The following is a 19,965-nucleotide window of genomic DNA, read 5'->3' on the forward strand; positions in this document are numbered from 1 at the left end:
GTAGCTTTGTAGCCAGTCAGTCTCACCTCAGTGCCCAGCAAGATCATGGAGCAGATTCTCCTGGAAGCTGTGCTAAGAAACATGGGAAAATAAGGAGGTGATTGGTGTCAGTCAGCATGGCTTCACTAAGGCAAATAGTGCCTGACATATATGTTGACCTTCTACAATAGGGTTAGCATTGGTGAATAATGGAAGACCAGCTGATGTCATCTACCCAGACTTCTGCAAAGCATTTGACACTGTATCAGACAACATCCTGGTCTCTAAGCTGTAGAGACATTAGTTTGATAGATGGACCACAAAGTAGATAGAGGCTGGATGGCTGCACGCAGAGAGTTGTGGTCAATGGCTCATTGTTCAGCTGGAGACCAGTAACAAGTGGTGTCCCACAGGGGCCAGTGTTGGGACCAATCCTGTTCAACATCTTTATCAGCGACATGAACAGTGGGATTGATGCACCCTCAGCAAGTGTGCCAATGATACCAAGCTGTATGGTTCAGTTGATACACTGGAGGCAATGAATGCCATCCAGAGGGACCTTGACATGCTTGAAAGGTGTCCAGTGTCAACCTCATGAAGTTCAACATGGCCAAGTCCAGGGTCCTACACCTGGGTTGGGGCAATCCTAAGCACAAATACAGGCTGGATGGAAACTGGATTGAGAGCAGCCCAGGAGAAGGACTTAGGAGTGCTGGTTGACGAAAAGCTGGACATGACCTCGCAATGTGCCCTTCCAGCCCAGAAAGCCAATCATATCTTGGACTGCATCAAAAGGAGTATGACCAGCAGGTCAAGGGAAGTGATTTTTGCCCTTGTACTCTGCTCTTGTGAGACCCCACCTGCAGTATTGCATTCAGCTATGAGACTCCCAACACAAGAAGGACATCATCCTCCTGAAGCAAGTCCAGAGGAGGCCACAAAGATGATCAGAGAGCTGGAGCACCTCTCCTACGGAGATAGGCTGAGAGAGCTGGGGTTGTTCAGCCTGGAGAAAGAAGGCTCTGGGGAGACCTTAAACCAGCTTCCAGTGTCTAAAGGAGCTACAAGAAATGTGGAGAGGGCCATTTTACAAGGGCATGTAAATATAGGACAAGGGGGAATGGCTTTAAACTGGAATAAACTAGATTTAGATCAGACATTAGGAAGAAGTTCTTTATAAGTATGTGAGATACTGGCACAGGTTGTCCAGAGAAACTGTGGCTGCCCCATCCTGGCAGTGTTCAAGGCCAGGTTAGATGGGGCTTTGGACAACTTGCTCTAGCAGAAGGTGTCCCTGCCTGTGGCAGAGGCATTGGAAGTAGATGGTCTTCCAAGTCACTTTCAACCCAGATCACTCTATGATCCTATGAAAGAGCCTGAGAAAATAATTAAGCTTAATAGTAATCCCTAGACAGAAACCTTCCTGCTGGTTTGGTCACCTTTGCCATCCAAGACAATTTGTGGTGTCCCAGCAGAAGATTGAGTGTACCTGAAGGTGAGCGAGACAGTAAAGATATTTTTCAAGAGAATGTGAAGTTTTTTCATAATGGTATAGCAAGCAGGAAATAACTGATGAGAAAATCCAAACCGGCTAAAAAGAGGTGGCTGAGAGAAAAGAGGAAAGACCAGGAGCCTTCCAAGCTTTTGAAGGTCTTGAAACTACGCTGGTGGAGGAATAGTGAAAACTGTGGTAACTGCAGAGTTTGAAGGATTAATACTCAGATTGAAGGAAACAAAAGCTTGAATAATTCCATTTAAAACTGAATGTCAAAGGACAGCCAAGGTGAAAATGTGTACCTGTTTGAAAAGGAACTGAGGTACTTCCTTATTGAGTCCCTGCCCATGTTGCCAACTGCCCTAATACTGTATTAAATAAATACTGTCCAGTCTGAAATTTCTCTTTCCTTCCATTAAATGAAAGAATATATATATGCTTCACACTATGCCCAAAGTTAGTAAAAACTATTTCAAAAACTCTTACAGAAGATAATGAATGCTTCTAGTTCAAACTACAGTTGTCATAGAGGCTTCCCATTCAATCTGAATTTTCAGTCATCTCCCTGGAAGCCATTGAACAAGCTACTTAGGATGAGACAGTGAAGATTTTAAAAATGTCAGTATGGTCTCTGACAGCTACAAACACAGACTAAGCAGCAGGTATGGAATCCATCACCAGTCTCAAGTTTCTTATGAAAGGAAATAATTACATCGTGCCAGTGATGGCTGCTAAAATTCGCAGGAACTGGAATTGCATGAACTTCATGGAATAAGACCATGGTTTGGGTTGGAAGTGACTTTACAGATCACCTAGTTCCAACCCCTTTGCCATGGGCAGGGACACAGAAATTAAGGTAATGCACTAGATACAAGATACTTCCATGACCATCATCAATGGTGTTAAAGCTGCAGTCGAGAGGATGAACTTCAAAATTTTCTGCTCTGGCCCTCCCTGCAGTGCTGTGTATGCACTAACATACATTAGTCACATAGGTTTCCCTATCCATATATGTCTGTCTGTCTTCATAGATGTGCCAACTTCAAATGACATGCATAGCACAAGTTAGGAGGTCACCAGAGACATAAATAGTTATTTAACAAAAATATCCCATTAATTGTTGTGCGGTTAGATGTCACTAGTTTGGGGTTTTTTTTCGTTTGGTGGGTGCATATTAACACAAAGCTTAGCTTTGTACAAAAGAGATACCAAACAGAAGGTAATATTAAAAAAAATACATATGCATAAGCCTGCTCTAACTACATAACAATGTAGATAAAAATTTTATCTTTGCCCATTGTTAACAGTCCTGTCCAGTGTTTAAAGGAAATGCACATCTATAGTTGATTACAAAATGAAGGCCACAACTCTTCCAGATTTCACTTCCCATTTCTTCAGTGAAAAAGACTGCATACTGTATCAAAAATTATGGATAAAGCTGACGATTAAGTGTTCTAAAATATACTTCCTTGTTCTATTTTCCATTTATTTGATGTCCTTATATGACACATTTACAGAATTATTGTAATTATGCTGTCAACTATGACAGCTAGATTAGATTTTACTCCAAGAATGTGACTGAATAAACATTACCAAGAAACAATGGGAAATCATTAATGGGATTTTTTAATCAGTAGAGCTGATAATTCATCAATACAACAAAGAGTTAATACTGGCTGAATGTAACAAAGCTGAGCAGATTCTACATGCATGAAGGTGAAGATATTTTTTAAAGCATGCCCAAACAGAAAATTACCTGTTTTTCCAGAATGTTAACCAGGTATTTCCTAACATGCGCATACAAAATGAAAAACAAATGTAAAATGAAAATACGATTATTTTAAAAAATGGAACATAAGTTCTTGAGTGACTGATACTTCCTGACAAAATTTATTAATAACTGTTCTCTAAACTGTAACATACACAAATATGTGCACTAACTATATTTTTAGTTGCTATAACCAGAAAATTAAGGTAGCATAAAATACATGCAAAGAAAGTTGGCCTAATTTTATTGTTTAATTAGTTGGTGAAATTTTATTCCTTTATTCTCCCATAAAAATAATTTTAAAAACCCATTTGCAACAGATTCAAATGACTGAATGAAATTCAAATGAATACATTGAGAAACTGCATCTCAAAAGCAACTCAAAACAGTCTGTAACATGCGTATTGAAATGGATGTGCTTCACAGCAGTGAATGTTATTTCAGTGTAATAGGACAGTTAATCCTTCCACTTACCGTTGCTTACTGTTTCCAATACACACAGCATAGCACGCAATAATTAAATATTACTGCCAACATAATACTAGTCTCACTTGAAAGTGATGGTTCCATATCATAGTCACAATTGTTACCACTAACCTGCAGATTTGGAGTCTTTTGACATACGCTTGTATTCTTGGCAGAATTTCTTCAGCTGTTCTAATTTTACAGATGCCTAATGCAAAGCAGCCACTTCCCACATGAAAATTTAAGAAAGTATGAATAAAATACCAACAGTGAGCTCCTATATTCCCTCCATGCAGTCTGAAGAGAAATCAATAAAAACAAAACTGGTAGAATGACCCTCAAAACGGTGGAAGAAGTAGAGCTAACGTAATACGCTCCCTTTCCCCTTTGAGGTTCCAGGACTCTTCAGTAGTGGTAATCATGTGCTGCAAGAGCTCTGCAGGGCTTCCAGGCACATGTTTGTTGGGAGAGAAGCAGTAAACTGATATACTACTGTAGGCTTTATTCCAAGACACGTTCCTGCAAATGCCTAACAGCTTTTTATATTAAAATAATACCCCATTGAAATGTAGATTTCCAAGGAGAATAAGTAACTGCAGGTCCTGTCCTCTTTAGTTCAACTACTGCTGTATATCCCTTAGTCAGTCATGTCCTAAACATTAAACAACTTCATATTGCTACTATGAGAAACACAGTCATTGAGCATAATTAACCTGCACATTTTCTATTCATTCAGAATTTAGCTAATTTGTAGTGCTTAATTCATTTTACAGTTAATAGTTCAGAAAAGTTTCCTAAAATTTCCTGTAATGCTGTACAACTTAAAACAACAGTTTGACGCACTCAGTGTCACAGAAATATTAGAAGAGTTTTTACTAGACAGTGCACTTTGATTCAAAAGTGTAATAAGCCTTGTGCAAAGACCCTTCTATTCAAGCAAAGTGGCAAATAGCTGGCAACAGGGCTTCTTGGAGAAGACCTACAGTGTTCCCAGGCATGCAGGGATACGTGTCCTTTCTCCCATCATTAAAATTACAATTTCAAGTCAGAAAATCATTTGCTGTGGAGCCCTTTCCTATCAGATTTGGCACTACAAATAGTAATTAAAACCAAACCCAAACCCAAAAACCCATTCCACAGTCACATACTCTGCTAGCCTCTGCCAGTTTACTATCATTTTGAAAATATCTCTACCAATGAACATGCAGTTCACCTCATGGCCAAAGTATGCAAAACTGTCAGAAGATGTACTTTGAAGCTCTGTAGAAAAACTAGCAATAATGTATAAAATTATATTCCTAACCTTAGGTTATACTGACCTCTACACCTAATAAATTAAAATATTTATTACTAAATTTAAATTGTGTTTCCTGATGCCTTCTTTTCAGATAATCTTCTTTGCCAATGCTTAAAAGTTTTATATAATTTTCTTCTAATTTACTGTATTATTACTGCTTTAATCATTTGACTAGAGCACTAAAAACTAAGATTGTTGCTTCTAAAATTTAAGGATTTTTTTTTTTTCAAGAATTATCAAGAATTTATGCATCCAAACTGCATCACCCTGCAAAAATTACATCATCCTCTTCTTCAGCCCCCTGACTGCACTACATTACTTATCAAAACATGAATTTTATACTCCGGCAGAATATACAAACCTAGAGCTAATTTTATTGCTCAGAATTGTATTTAGTTTTTTTTTTTTTTTTAAAAGGAAGAGAGATATTAAACCAGCTCATTCTCAGTAACACCTCTCGGGCTGTTCCGTGTTAACTGAACTGTTAGCCACTAGGCTCTGAACCTGGTGGTTTAGGAAATTGCCAGCTTCCTTGACACCTTTGGATGTATCCTGTCTGCCCTTGTGGACTTACATGTGTCCAGTTTACTCGGTCAGTCCCTACTCCTCTTATACAATGAATACTATACATCCTTCCCCACTGAACTGTAGAGGTTGCTAACCATTTCTCCTTGGATTATCAGGCTTCATTCTGCTTCCTGTCCCTGTCTTCAAGCTCAGGGGGATGATTACCCGATCTTACTATTAAAGAGCCAAAGAAGGCATTAAGCATCTCAGAATTTTCCTCATCCTTTGTCACTATGTTCCTCCTTCCCCCATCCAATAAAGGACAGAGATTCTCCTTAGCCCTCCATTTGTTACTGATGTATTTATAGAAACACTTTTAGTTGTCTTTTATGGCAATACCAGATTAAATTCTAGCAGGGCTTTAGCCCTTCTCATTTTCTTCATTCATAATCTCATGACAACTTTCTAGTCCTCCTGAGTACATTACCCTCTCATTAGCAATATGCTTCCTAGGTATACTTTCACCCATAACAAGTTTCTGCCTACTGGAATGTGACAACACAGACATTTCATCCATTTTGCTTTTTCATATTCATGAACCTCCAGCTGCAGGGCTCCTCTGCCTGGTTCAAAGTTTATTCTGCTGGTGCAGCATCTCAGCTGTATCAGTAGCAGTATTATTAGAATGTTTTAATGGTTAAGGAATGTTCAGAAATTCATATTAAGAAGATAGAGGCTCCGGTGTTTTGTTTTGACCAATGCCCAGCCTCTTGACACATCACAGTGGCAATCAGGTACCTTCCATTAGGAAGGCTGTAGCAAATAAAGCCATACTTCGTAGTAAGGTGTAGCAATCAAAAGGGTACAAAAACCTGTTTCATAAAATGTTTCTATCCTGAGGGTCTCAAAAATTCACCAATAGAAAGGAACTACAGACAAAGCAAGTAGAGACAAGGAGATGTGCATTCAATCCCTAATTTTTAAAATCCCAAAGCAACACAATGCAAACTGCCACAGGAGCCAGCACTGCTGTGACAGTACAGGTTTATGCTGCTGTCCTGCCTGCAGCAATTTCTGACAGTTGCTTGAGAGATACAGACAGGTCAGATCCTGTGCCTGTCACTGAAACGTGGCTCCATACAGTGGCTCCCAGCAGTCACAGGCTCCCATCTGCTCTGGCCTGTCCACCCTACTACATGGTGGTGGCCTGACCATTTCTTTTCCACTTCTCATCACCTTCTCCCAGCTACACTATGTTCCCAGGGACTCCCCGGAGAACAGCCTCCTTTGCAACCTCCTTCTCCTTTCCCTCTACAGAAATCCTTTTGTTAGTTGGAGAAATACCAAAGGGAGAAACATGAAAAGCCATTAAGTAGTAGTGCTTAACAGAATAAAACTACCAACAAATGACAGTGCTTAGGGAGTAACTTCTGCATAAGCAAAGAGCATTGTTTACTGCATGTACTTAAAATATTCTCATCCTCTTCTTCCTTTACTCATGGGATTTTCCTATGCATTAGAGATTAGCATATGAGAGCGAAGAAAGGGCTATTGCTGCAATGAGCCTCCTTAGCTCTGTTCCTAATAACAGCAAGCAAATACTCACATGCACACACTAGGGCTCTTATGGGAGAAGGGTAGCTTCACGATGGTACTATTCAAAACACAAAATTTAGAGTTATCACTTGCCTCTGAAATAATGGTGAATACCATCAATCCAATGCTACTAGTGCATAAGAAGTACTTAAACCAAGCCTAAATGCAAAACTAAGTAAAAAATGTTACAATAATACAGTTTAGTTCTGTTACACTAGGAGCTTTCAGGACTCAATCTTTGTATCACCTCACATAAATCTTGTGACTAAAAGAAGATGCATCATCCTCACAATTCAACTTAACTGACAATGACATACCACCGTATTCACCGGAAAAGCAGGAAGTTCTGAATGCCTACATGCTGGTTAATCCCATTTTAAAAATCTGTACTGTAGAATAGTAATAACAGCAGTAAAGCAGATTAAAAATCATCTGAACAACAAATCTCAAAACAAAGTAACCAGACGGAAATGATTGATAATTTGAAAGGCTGGATTTAGAGTGTCATAAGGCATATTTACTCAGAAGTATACACAAAGTCATTGCAAAGAAAATGTGCAGGCAGTCAAAGCTTAGTAAGAGTGGCAAATGAAGGTGGCAAAAAGTCGCATATATGCATGTATGCTAGTAAAAAGGTACACCTCGAAGTTAACAAAAAGACAAATAAAAGCTACCAAAAGTTTTTTTTTTATTCTTTCCTGTTTTAAAAATGCATATATAATTCTAAACTTGGGACTGAACAGAATGAAAAGGCATTTTCATAAGCAAAATATACAATTACAGATATGAAAAATAATGCCCTTGATCTGGATGCTAAATTGACATCAATATCTCCTAGAGAACATAAAGCATTTAAAAAAGGAATATATAAGTCTGCCCAGTTTTAAGAAAAATTTAAAATACAATCTGAACTTCAATGTTCCATGAAATATATTTGTAAATACACCTGTTTTATTAATGCCAAATACCGGCTTCATCTTTTGATAGATCAGATCTTGAAAGACAAGTCACAAAAACTGTCGGTGAAGGAATGTCAACATCATGATCAGAAAAATGAGTTTAACTTTTCCAGTAGCTTTGTGTAATTCTTACTTCCTTTCAGAATACTTTTTCCCATATAGAAGTTAATATTACTTAGATCCTGAAGGCACTGTATGATATTATACATATTATGTGTGCCTGCGGTGCCTGTGAATGCTGTGCTTTTGTTCAGTGTAAGTCTAGAACATTGGGAAAAAAAAAAAAAAAAAGGAGGAAAACCCACCTCAAGTAAGAAACCAAGGAAGAAAACAAGTAGTGAATTGCTCTGGCTCATTGACATTACCTTTCAAGATTGAGTGCTCTAGTGAATAGCTTTTAGATTCAAAGCTATTACGCAACCACATAAAATTTCATATCCTGAGACACCAATACGGTCAGTTGAAATTACTGGGTTTTTCTGGCATTAAAACCTATTCACCTATTCAGGAGTGCCTTTTTTCAAACATTTCAGCTTCACGAGCTCTCACTAGAGGTACATTTTTGCTAGTTTAATTGGAATACTTTAGTGCAGGAATATTTATTTATTACTTGTTCACTGGGTATTTTGAAGAATACTTCTCTTTCCACTTCAATTTACAAAATCAACAATAAAGCAAATAGCTATTCTTCCTACCTAAAATTCAACTTACCCCCTTCCACTTTCTGATAGGTCTTTCAAAAAAAGGCTTTAACAGGTGTAGGAACATTTAACACTGCTTTTGCAGGACCAAAGGACTGCCAAAGAAGAAAATCTCAGGAGTTAAGTAATCTTGAATACAAAAGATAGTCTAGGGACACTTTTATATATATAGTGTTATTTCATTTTGCAAAAGTATAAAGAAAACGTCAGTTTAAAGCAATTCAGCTAAACAAAACCTAGAACTTATCTGACAATTGAAAGAAAAAGACATATAGATTAAAATAATCTTGAACTATGCCAATAAGAAAAATCTCTAAACACTATTAAACCCCTCCCCCAAAAAAGTTTATACCATAACAGCATAACAACCTAAGTTTAAATATTTTTTTTCCTCTATCTTTAAAATTTTGACGGAGATTGTAATAATTCAGAATCATTTTTAAAAGCCATGTAATTTCTACTCGTATAAAACACTATGGCCACCCCAAATTAACACATAGGAAGTGCTTTCACAAAACCAGAACTACCTCACCCAGTGGAAGAAAGGAGTAGTTCTTAGACTGACACACAAAAAAATATCTCAGCTTGTCAGTGACATGTACTTGCAGTGCTGGACTGACAGCATACATTTATTTATGTCAATCATCTGAAAAAAATACATTTGACTAAATGTGTTTCAAAGTTATTGATTTAAAATTTGTAATTTGACTTTGGGTGACTTATCGTACCTTTGATATACAAAGCCATGGATAAATCAAGTGAACTCCAATTTCAGTTAACCAAGGTTTTAACTCCTTGAAAACGTACATGATCATAATTTTGTCTTGGCTCAAATGGCAAACCTAGGGTTAAAATTTAATCTGATTTACCCCTCATATTTCAAAGTGTGTGGTGATTCCACGACAGAGGCTGGTTTCATTTTGGATTCTAGTGACAACTTGCTGTAACTCTCGACAAAAAATAAACTGGAATTGAACAAAGCAAAGATAACCAGTATTAATTTAATGCATGTCATACTTGAACTCTTACAGTGTATCTGACCATCAGATTATGTTTAAAACACAGAGTTCCATCAAAACACATAAAACAGCAATAGAAGAGCACACACAGGATCCCACAGAAGCACTAATTTTCAGACTCTGCTTTTCACACTATATACTTGATGACAGCACAAGTAGAAAAGGCTTGAAAAGCTAGCACTTCAGTCAATGGGGTCTGAAAAGATCTAGGCAGCACTAATCTGTCCGTTCTTAGTTGTGTGACCATAAAATCAGGTTATGCTGTGACAACATCTAAGGAAGACTTTTCTAAGGAAGACATAAGAATTCTTATGGATTTCTCTCCTATATGCTATATTCCAACCTTGCCATAACCCCTTCACATTCCCTTACAATCACTCACATGGAGACCTGGAATCACCCTTCACATATTCCATTCTCCCAGATCTGCCCTTACAGACCCTTTCTTTGTCTCCTCTTGCTAAAAGCAGCTTATGCTCCAGCCACCACTCCATGACTTGTACACTCACAAGCCTGCTGGGCTCAACCAATGCTCCTCCAAGAGACATTCATTGGGTTTTTTATCTCCTCTACCCAGCTTTCAGTTTTCAAAAGACTCACCTGAAACTTTTAGCAGTGCTCAGACAGATGGAAATATGCCTCATTACCTTACACCAGGCTAAAAAGAAAATTTGTTTCTAGATGTCTTTGATACAAACTGTATCAGAAAGAACCATATTGAAAATATTAAACTTGCAAACCACGTGAAAGGTAGATATGTTTTTTAATGCTGAAACAAATTGTGTTCAAAGAATGGCTTAATGTCATCAACTGCTTTAATAATATACTGGGATTAGCTTGTATTTTTATGGTTGAAACCTGTAGGAATTTTTTGGTGAACACAATAGTATTGCTGCCTTCTATATTTATTCAACATGGCAATGCTGTGATCCTTTGACAGGAACACGGAGAAATACAATGCAGACATTTTAAAAATAATTTTATTATGAGCTACGTATTATTTTACACCTTCTTTCAAGTTCTTGCTCCAGGTACAACTGTACAAGAGTTGACAGTCTCAAGAAAAAGCACTAGATCTCAGCAAAAGAAATGCAACATTTGAAAGGCATAGACCCAAGAGGAAGTAAAAAAGATTGTGCATAAACAGTGTTTAGCTTTTCACAATGCTTAGCACAAGAATAATTTTAGGGGGCTCACTCCTGATAATTGCAGCTTGGTGCCAGAAATAGGCAAAAAACCTATTAACCTTAAAATTTAATATATCCTATATTTTAGTGTTTTAAGCTTCACAACACCCCTCATGCTTCAGCCCTTTTCTCCTTTGCCTGACCCTCAGCTACATTTATATTATCCTAAATACAGTGCATTGACAGTAGTACAAACATCTACTTACAGGAATCATCCAGTTGGCCAGGTCACCATACTTAGACACTTGCATAGCTCCAAGCATTGTCAAATCAACATGGCCTCTGGCAACAGAAAGTGTGTAATTAGCATTATCATGTTCAAGTAACAGCCCACATACCATAACAAGCTTTTGTTCACATTATTATTACATCAATATAAAAAAGGTGGCATACCACAGAGGTAGCAACCATTCTGTCAGACACATAGCTGGGCTTTTTTTCCCCTGCAGATACATTGCTGATGCAAATTTTTCTACTGAGCATCAAAAATGTTACTTGTTTTTGTCTGGTTTTGGCTACTGCATGCACAGTCAATCAGTTCTGAGCTCATACTTTTAAGTGCACTCCTTCGCATATTTACATGCACTCATTATATTTTCAAAGCCATTAGGATTTAGTGTTTGTTTGCATCCAACTTCCTTTCCCAAAAAACAAACAAAAAACAGGTGCAGATAGTGAATTTCCATTAGGGAGGTGGAATGATGATCACAGTTGCAAGCTGAGCAAAGAGAATATACAGAGTGCAAGTACAGATTAGGTACTTGGAAATGATGAAAAAGTGGTTGTTAAAACATAGTTACAAATGTGTTTATGTATGGCCAGGTGGTGGTAGACATGAACATCACTATAGTATCTATTAGTTACAGTGTTTTTCTATTTCTAATAGTGTGACCTAATCCTCTGTAAACCGTCACTGCTTAAATCCATGTTTATTTTACAGGTTGTTAAAAGCTAACCACATTTCAAAGAATTACTAATGAGTTCAGTCACTGGCTCAGTTTATTCTTTTCATGATTCAAAAGATAAGGGTTTGTGTTGTTACATACCCTCTTATCATTGCAAATGATTCATCGCTAGAGAAATAGGAAGAACCTGGAAGAACAGTGACTGTCTCCTTACCTGTAAAAGAAATAAGCTATAGTATGTATGTGTTCTGTCTCTTTGACAAATGAAGTCACAGCTACTGACCAAGATAAGTTTTTTTAATCAAATTCCTTTGGATTCTGCACAACTATGGACCTGATTACACTTACTATGTCACATGTAAACCTAATCAATCATAATGAATTGCGTAGCAGTTTGTTACAGTTTTTAATGATAGGACTGCCCACTCTGACTACCAAGAGTTCCAGGCAAGGCACCGCTGACACCAGAGGCTAAGAAATCTCTGTGCATTTCAGCTTTCTGCTCTACCTACAGAAAAAGTGAGAGGTAACTCTTTTGAAACAGAGAAAGAGCATCATCAGGAGAGAGGGAGGTTGCAAGGAAGAGTGAGCAGACCACTTTGAAAAGTCTAGAGTGATAACAATGTACAGTAGAGAAAATAAATTACAGATCTAGTCTACTCTTGCTTTGTTAAAGTGCACTAGAGAATGTGATTCTGTGTTCAGTACTGTTCTTTCCACAGTGCTTGGATCAAGCAATGGAGCACACACGGAAGTGCTTTATTTTGACTCTGTCCAGAGCCCTTTCTTTCCTCTCCTGCCAGCAGTCTAAGCAACAACCATGCATACAGAGTGCCTGTGGAAAAGCATAAGAAACACAGCTGAAGGCGAAATTATAAACCAAGCGTTTATCACCAGACGACTTTATGAAGAAAAAGAGAAAGAGGAACAAGACATCTTTACAGTTTCCAGAAAAAAGGGGAAAAGACAATGGGATTAATTAAGATGATGGAAAAAAATAAGAAAAAAGTGCAGGAAATTAAAATGGAGACCCAAGTTACCTGCTTTAATTTATTAAGTTCACTCGATATATATTATATGCCAAGATATTGTATGGGAATTTAATTTTGACACAAGAGTATAGAATTAAGGTTATACAGCAGTCCTGTAGTCAGACCTCAAGAGTTCATCATGTTAATATCCAGACCTTCTAAAACTGCTTCAATTGTCTTTTCCTACCAGGTACCCCCCCAAGGCAGTGGGAGAAACAACACAGCCTGCAAGCAGCTAGATGGAGTGAGAACCCTGGGATAAAGTGACAAGCTAAAACAATGCTAAGTAGAAAGAGACACAGGCTGAGGATCACAGAATAACACAATAACAGCACCACATTACTCTGTAAGACAGAACTCTGCCTTGGGGAGAAAGAACCCATACATTTTTCAGAGAAATACAACTGCATTTGCAGATAATATTTGGCAAAAGCCTAAACCAGGAATGTATTTTCAAAATGTGGACTTTGAGGGCTGATACAGGACCATTCCAGTAGATGAATACAAACAGAATTAAATCCTACTGTTTCGTCATATAGCTTCTGTTTTCTTCACATGGTTTTATATATTTAGCTGGAAAGTATCTAGAATGGTCTTAATCCAACTAAGCATCAGAGAGGTTTACCAGCTACTGAATGTTTCAGCAATTATAATGATAATTTTGATGGTAGAGCCAAAGATGAACAGATAGGTTCGCCTATCCTGTGTCTTGTCTACTGCAGCTGCAGAGGAAGATGTAAAGGTGCTTAACAGTGAATTAACAATACTAGAATAATCTTATCTCCAATGTTGCATTCTGACCTCCTAAATTAGCTTCATCCCTGCAAGATTACCTCTTCAAAAATTTTTATCATGTATAAATAACAATTCAAGATCATCTTGACATCCATATAAGAGCACAGTGATTCTTCAGAGTATTTATCAAGTTCTTGGATATTTTTCCCATCATCACTTTGTTAATGTGTTCATTTCTAATGCACCCATATTAGAATTTAAGTTCTAATGTGCATGCATATAATGTCACCTCTTATAGGAATCGGGTTTTTATTCTAAATATTTTTTCCTTCCGGTGATACCTTTAATTTTAAAAACAAACAAACAAAACACAGTATTTTCAGTTCAAGTGTTAACATAGCTCTCATATCCCTATGACATTTTTTTTTCATGCAGTTTATCACAACAGTTACCTAGCTACTATTGAAATGCTGGACTCAATTCCTTAATAATTTCTTATTTCAAATCAATTTCTTATTTAAAACATAATACCGAAAGAGGGGCAATAACATAGCAGAATGATAATAGTATCTATTAGTTAAGCCAGGTAGCAAATGTTTCAAGTCAGTGAACTGCTAGACTTCACCCTGATATTAAATAAAAAGCAGATAACTAAGAAATATAAAATGCACAGGTTTTCTATATGAAAAAACCAGCTCTAAGGTGTCAGCTATGGGTCTATAACCTATACCATAAACATTAATGAGAATTTATACCGTGCCAAGCCCTACTTTTGTTTGTCACAATGTAATATATAGGTGCAATTTTACATGGAAACAGAGAACAGATGCAGGCACAACTTTCCATAAAGAAAACAGATATCAGAAAGACACATTAAACCATAAAAAGCTTACATTGTTACATTGTATGGCTACTTCTGAGGTGTCATGCCCCAAACCAGCTGGGAGAGAACAGTATCTGAGGACTGGCATTTCCCCCTTAAAGTGGCAAAAGCAACCATCTGCAGCAGAGTCCTCCAGTGGTCAGGTGCTGTTTTGGGAAGCTCTTTCCCCCTGCCCTGGCTACTGTTCTCTCTCTAAATGCAAATTAGTTGCATTCCTGCAACTTACTAGCCTGGAATAAAGCAGATCATCATACACAGGATGTTTTAACACATGGCCCAAACACAAACCATTTTCTAGAAGACACAAGGTGAAAAGTAGCAAGAAAACAAATCCACATTCACATCTAGGCTTAACAAAACAATCTCACTTCTGAAAAGGAAGATTTGACCCTTTACTGTCTGGCCTCAAGGACAGCTTCCTTTAGTAGCAACTAGTATGCATCAAAGCATAAGCTCTTTAACTAGAATATTAAACATCTCCATTGATCAAAACCAATCTTCAGTTAAAAGAAGACAAATATATCAATATTCAGAAACAAATAAAACAAGAGTCTGGGTCCATATACTGAATCAAAATTATATTTTTAGATTAACATCAATTAATAATTTTCCATTAAATAAATTTATTTTAAATATTTTACCTGCATTAATCAGGTCTGGATCTACTTCATTTTCAAGCGGATAAGGACCCTGAAAACAACAGATATATGTCTGCCTTATATTAAAATACATTTGAGAGAGAATTCACAACTTCTTTATTATTTCTAATGCTTGTTACTGAAAAGAGTTCATCACACATATGCATATTTTTAATCTTCAGCAGAACAAAGTGCCTGACAAGAGAAGCCACAATTTACTTCAACTATCATATGAGGACTGATGAACATATTGTTAGAGGTTGTTAGAATGACTATGTAACAAGAAAGTTGCGGGTTTGTTTGGTTGTTTTGGTTTGTTTTTAACCGAAGTGACAGACATTTTTCAGAAAAAGGTAGATAGATGCAACTTCATAAAACCAAACAACAGTGAAAATAATGTTTACTTTAAGATTTATTTAAAATTATGTTTAATGAGCTTACAAGGCTTGGTCTTGAAAACCACTGAAGGTTCTGACTCCTTTTAGCAAAACATGTACTTAAGAACATATTTAGCAGAGTAGTACCATAATCCTGAAATAAACATTTCCTGAAAAACTTCCCTGCACTAATGAGAGTTTTATGATCGTGAAATATGGCATATATTTGAATATGACTTTTAGTAAAATTATAATCAAGTTGGGGCTGTGTGGGGTATGAAACCCAGCCCCTGCAAAGTAAGTACACCGCAGTAATGGACAAAGATATATTCTTACCAAGCCCAGGACTCCATTTTCACTCTGTAAGTGAACAGTTATGTCTGGACTGATGAAGTTACTGGCCAACAGTGGGATTCCAATACCCAGATTAGCTGAAGAGAATAGGTTAAGGCCCAAACAGGAACATATTGCAAACTAGTAAATTAAAAAAAAATATCATTCTACTATAATTAGAACTGTTCCCTTCAGAAACACTTTAAGTTAGATGCCTCATATTTGTGACAAATTATTTTGCCATGTGGATTGTTTAACTGCATTCTGTCAATGCTTTACATGATATAAAAATCTACAGTGCAAGTAAGCTTCATTTCCAATGTACGTAACTTTTTTGAGAAATTCTTCAAAACATTCAACTGCTAACAAACTTGTCAGATATGTTTGGATAAAAACTCCATGTACGCTATTTCTTAACATCCTATATATTTCAACAAGGTATTAATAAAATGACAGAAGCTCAGGCTCTGTGACAGACAATGAGCATGGTATTAACCAGTCTTAAACAAACTAGCTGTGGTGTTATTCTAGTGAGTCATCAGTTTAACCTATAGCACAGATGAAGGATACCATACATGCCATCCTCAAACTCTAAAGCAGCCCGTCTGATGATTCTCTCCCTCACATTGTCTCCTTGTTTTTGTTTGGCCTTTGAGTCTTCAGGCTTTCGAATTGATAAGCGCTGGAAAAAATGAAGTAATCATAAGCAAAGATTAGATTCCAAATTCTTGCTTTTCACAGCACAAAAGCCCGATGTGTGATTGCTCAGAGGTACTTAGTGTAAGGATAAAATTATTTATACATCTTCTACAAAAAACCCAACCTTTTATTCTATCAGTTTAAGTTTATCCAAGCCAATGAAGTCATCAAATATTCCCAGTGAAGGCCTTAGAGCAAAATGTTATTTCTTTGTCTGTATTGCCATGGCTGACGTAATACACAGACAACTAGTTTAGAAGGCACCAAGCATTAGTGCAAATATTAGCAAGTCTGAGATTCATTACCCAAGAGATACGTAAATAGATTTGTTAAATGTCAGCCTAAAATACAAATACTGCTCTCTTTCTGCATTTAATTCAGTGGTGCTAGTCTAGATTTATATGCATGAGACAGACAAATGCCAGTCATCCAAAGATACTGGGAGCTAAACAGCTAAATTTTCAAACATAAATCTGTATAATCTTGCAAAATATGCCTGAAGTTGTTTCCTGAGATTTTCTGCCCTTAAGTTGATGCTTTCTAAATCACATATTGGTGAAAATGCCATGACATTCCACAAGTTTGCAAGACATTTTTGAAAATTATTGTTTACATAGATTATGTTCTTTGCATGTCTCTCACACGTATATAAAACTGCTCTGGGTAGCACCATGTCCTGCATCCCCATATTTTTCACATGCTTTCCTACTTCAGGCCATAATGAACACATCATGCAAAATTATCCTCTGTTACTTTTCATCACCACAAAAAAAAAAATTTTGCAGTTTCTTTTTATTCCATGTTGGAAGTCACTTTCCTCTCAGGCAGTCAGAAGCAGTCAGTATAAATCCTCTTGAATTCCCCAGAGGATTTCTTTTTATGCCTTGGCTATTTTCCTAGAATTGCTTCATTTGCAAGTTACAGAAAAAGAACAGTAACAAAGGGTTTCTCTGCAGCAAAGAGAAGGTTAGACAGGGAGTATGACTTGCACTAGAGGGACTATGTCTAGGCCAAATTAGGAAGGAAATGCTATTTAAATCCAGAAAGAATTACAACAGAGTAGATTCTTTTTATTCTCTTTATTTCTCATCTCTCCTCTTACCACTATCGTACTCAGCACTTCCATATGTACAGCCACTTCCTTATACATAATCTTTTATGGAAGAGTAAATAAATCTACCGTTTCCTTCATATGCTTCTATTAATGAAATGCACCACTGCCAGAATTATAAAATTACACAACCAAAAATAATCTCTGTTACTTTGCTGAGCTGTTTATAGTAGTTCTTCTCCCCCACTCCTTCATTTTTTCCTGAAGCATATAGGGAAGAAGGCAGCTGACTAGGTAGGTGGTGTATTCACTTAAACAGGCAACCCAAAGAAAATCAGGTGTTTGTACGAAGCTCTTCTCTGGACAGAGAGTTGCGTTTTCATCCACTGCCAAACTGCAGTGAAAACAGCAATTTAATTAATACAAAATGGACTTTGCTCATAAAAAGCGAAAGCTTTTATGTGAGATACTGCATCCTCAATAATACAGGCCATTAACTTCAGTACAACAAAACATGCACAAAGAAAAAAAAAAGAGAAAGGAAGAAAATAGATTTGACACATTTGTTTCCAGTTAAATACTCAACAACATGCAGTATGTTTTTGGAGAATGAACAGATGGAAGGAAGGAAAAAAAAAAAAAAAAAAAAAAGCTTTTTAACCTAACATTCATGAAAGAGTTTAATTAGAGAAAAAGTCTTATATGACTTGCTAGGACTTTATGACTTGATTTTAATATTAAAAGTTTAATTATTACTATTCTTTTCTGCACTGTTTTTTGAGATTTTTTTTTTTTTCCTTGTGTCATGTATCTCCCCCTCCACCAGCTCTTCTTATGACATTTTGAATAATTCCCACCTCCAGAGTATGGAGACATAGGAGAAATAAGAATTTTCAATTACACTTTAAGAGCACTGTCAAATCACCAAAATGAATAATATAGGGACATAGTCTGAGTGGGCAAAGCCACAGAAACAAAGAACAATTATGTAATCCTCATTTTTCAGTGACGGAATTGTTGCCTTCACGTAGGCTTCGCGACCTGGTTCAGGAACGTCACGGCGACCAGCCCTGGGCCGCTCGGGCCATAAGCTCACTAACACCAATGTGGTGGACGGCAAATGGCGTTTATTGCTTGATGGCACGGTGTTATATAGCTTTGGTTTACAACGTCACATCCGTCTGCTTACATCATAAATCAAGTGCTATTGGCTACTAGGAGAGGGGCCCTATCTTTCCGTACAGTGCGATATCTTCCAACCGTCAGACCCTGGCTACCCACACGGAATATTATTGCCATGATGTTGCTATTGATGTCTTATACAGACCAGAAATGCCACTGATTAAAGAAAAAGGGGCCTTTGCAATGTAACACAATTCAATAAACAGCACAAAAGGGGCTGATGCTGGCCCTACGTGCTCATGTCAAAAGCTCTACAGTAGAAAATATCTGATCATCAAAGACAGCTCATACTGAGTCTATGTGTTCCCCTTGTTGTGTCTGCAGTAGGTGAACTGAGAGAAGGAAGGAGAAAGAGGTAGCATTTTCCATCAAAATTTCAGCTGCGTTAGAGCACCCAGGACTACAGGCTGTTGCTCTTAAGTTATTCAGGGATGAACCAGAGAGGCTGAGGTATAGGAAATAATGCTTGATTCTCAGGCCCACACCTAACTACTAACTACGTAAGTACCTACCCAAGCTTCTAGCAAAACTCAACAAGTGTTTCTAACACTATGTTCTCAGTGCTAAGACTTGGTGGCTAGAGTAAAAACCCTGTATATTCTAAAATACCCACCAAGCTGAAATATGCCGTGACCAAACACTCAGCTACTTACTTCAATTCTCTTCTCAAACTTCTCTCCTTGTATCAGACGATCAACATAGATTTTGGGAACGTGAATGTCTTCTGGGGCAAATGCTCCTATATCAACAATTTCTTCCACCTGTAGAGAGAAATGGAAAAGTGAAAACATTTAGAAAAGCTTATTCAACAACACATTAGCCATGAGGTTTCAAATATTAAATATACAGTGGATCAAATAGAGAAAATTAAGGAATAGGACAAAATAGATACACCCTTTAAAACAGGCTGGCTTAGATGCTTAGGTTTCCTCTTCTTTCGAAGGACATTTCTACATACAAATTGAAAGTAGTTTACATTTTAACACCGCAATTTGTATGACCACCTTGATAAAACATACAATATAGTTACATCAGAATTGGTTTTACCTACAAATAATTTCCATCTAAATAGAGAGAAGCAATATGCTGGTAACAAAATGTCAGGGTATAAAGCAGAATTGGGAATTCTAAGGACACAAACAGAGAAGCTGGCTTGAA

At 37.2% G+C, this 19,965-nt stretch overlaps 1 protein-coding gene across 2 annotated transcripts in view; it reads right to left on the reverse strand.

Annotated features, from left to right (window-relative positions):
- Window positions 1–19,965, reverse strand: part of OXCT1 (3-oxoacid CoA-transferase 1) — an 84,436-nt gene that overhangs the window by 18,168 nt on the left and 46,303 nt on the right. For both annotated transcript variants that reach the window (XM_080637586.1, XM_080637585.1), the window contains 6 exons: window positions 19,461–19,568; window positions 16,446–16,557; window positions 15,879–15,973; window positions 15,169–15,217; window positions 12,020–12,092; window positions 11,180–11,255 (listed from right to left, as the gene is read on the reverse strand). In XM_080637586.1, coding sequence (XP_080493712.1) covers window positions 11,180–11,255; window positions 12,020–12,092; window positions 15,169–15,217; window positions 15,879–15,973; window positions 16,446–16,557; window positions 19,461–19,568 — 513 coding nt within the window. The remainder of the gene's footprint in view (window positions 1–11,179; window positions 11,256–12,019; window positions 12,093–15,168; window positions 15,218–15,878; window positions 15,974–16,445; window positions 16,558–19,460; window positions 19,569–19,965) is intronic.

This window comes from Psittacula echo (assembly GCF_963264785.1).
Source record: "Psittacula echo genome assembly, chromosome: Z".
Taxonomy (NCBI): Eukaryota; Metazoa; Chordata; class Aves; order Psittaciformes; family Psittacidae; genus Psittacula; species Psittacula echo.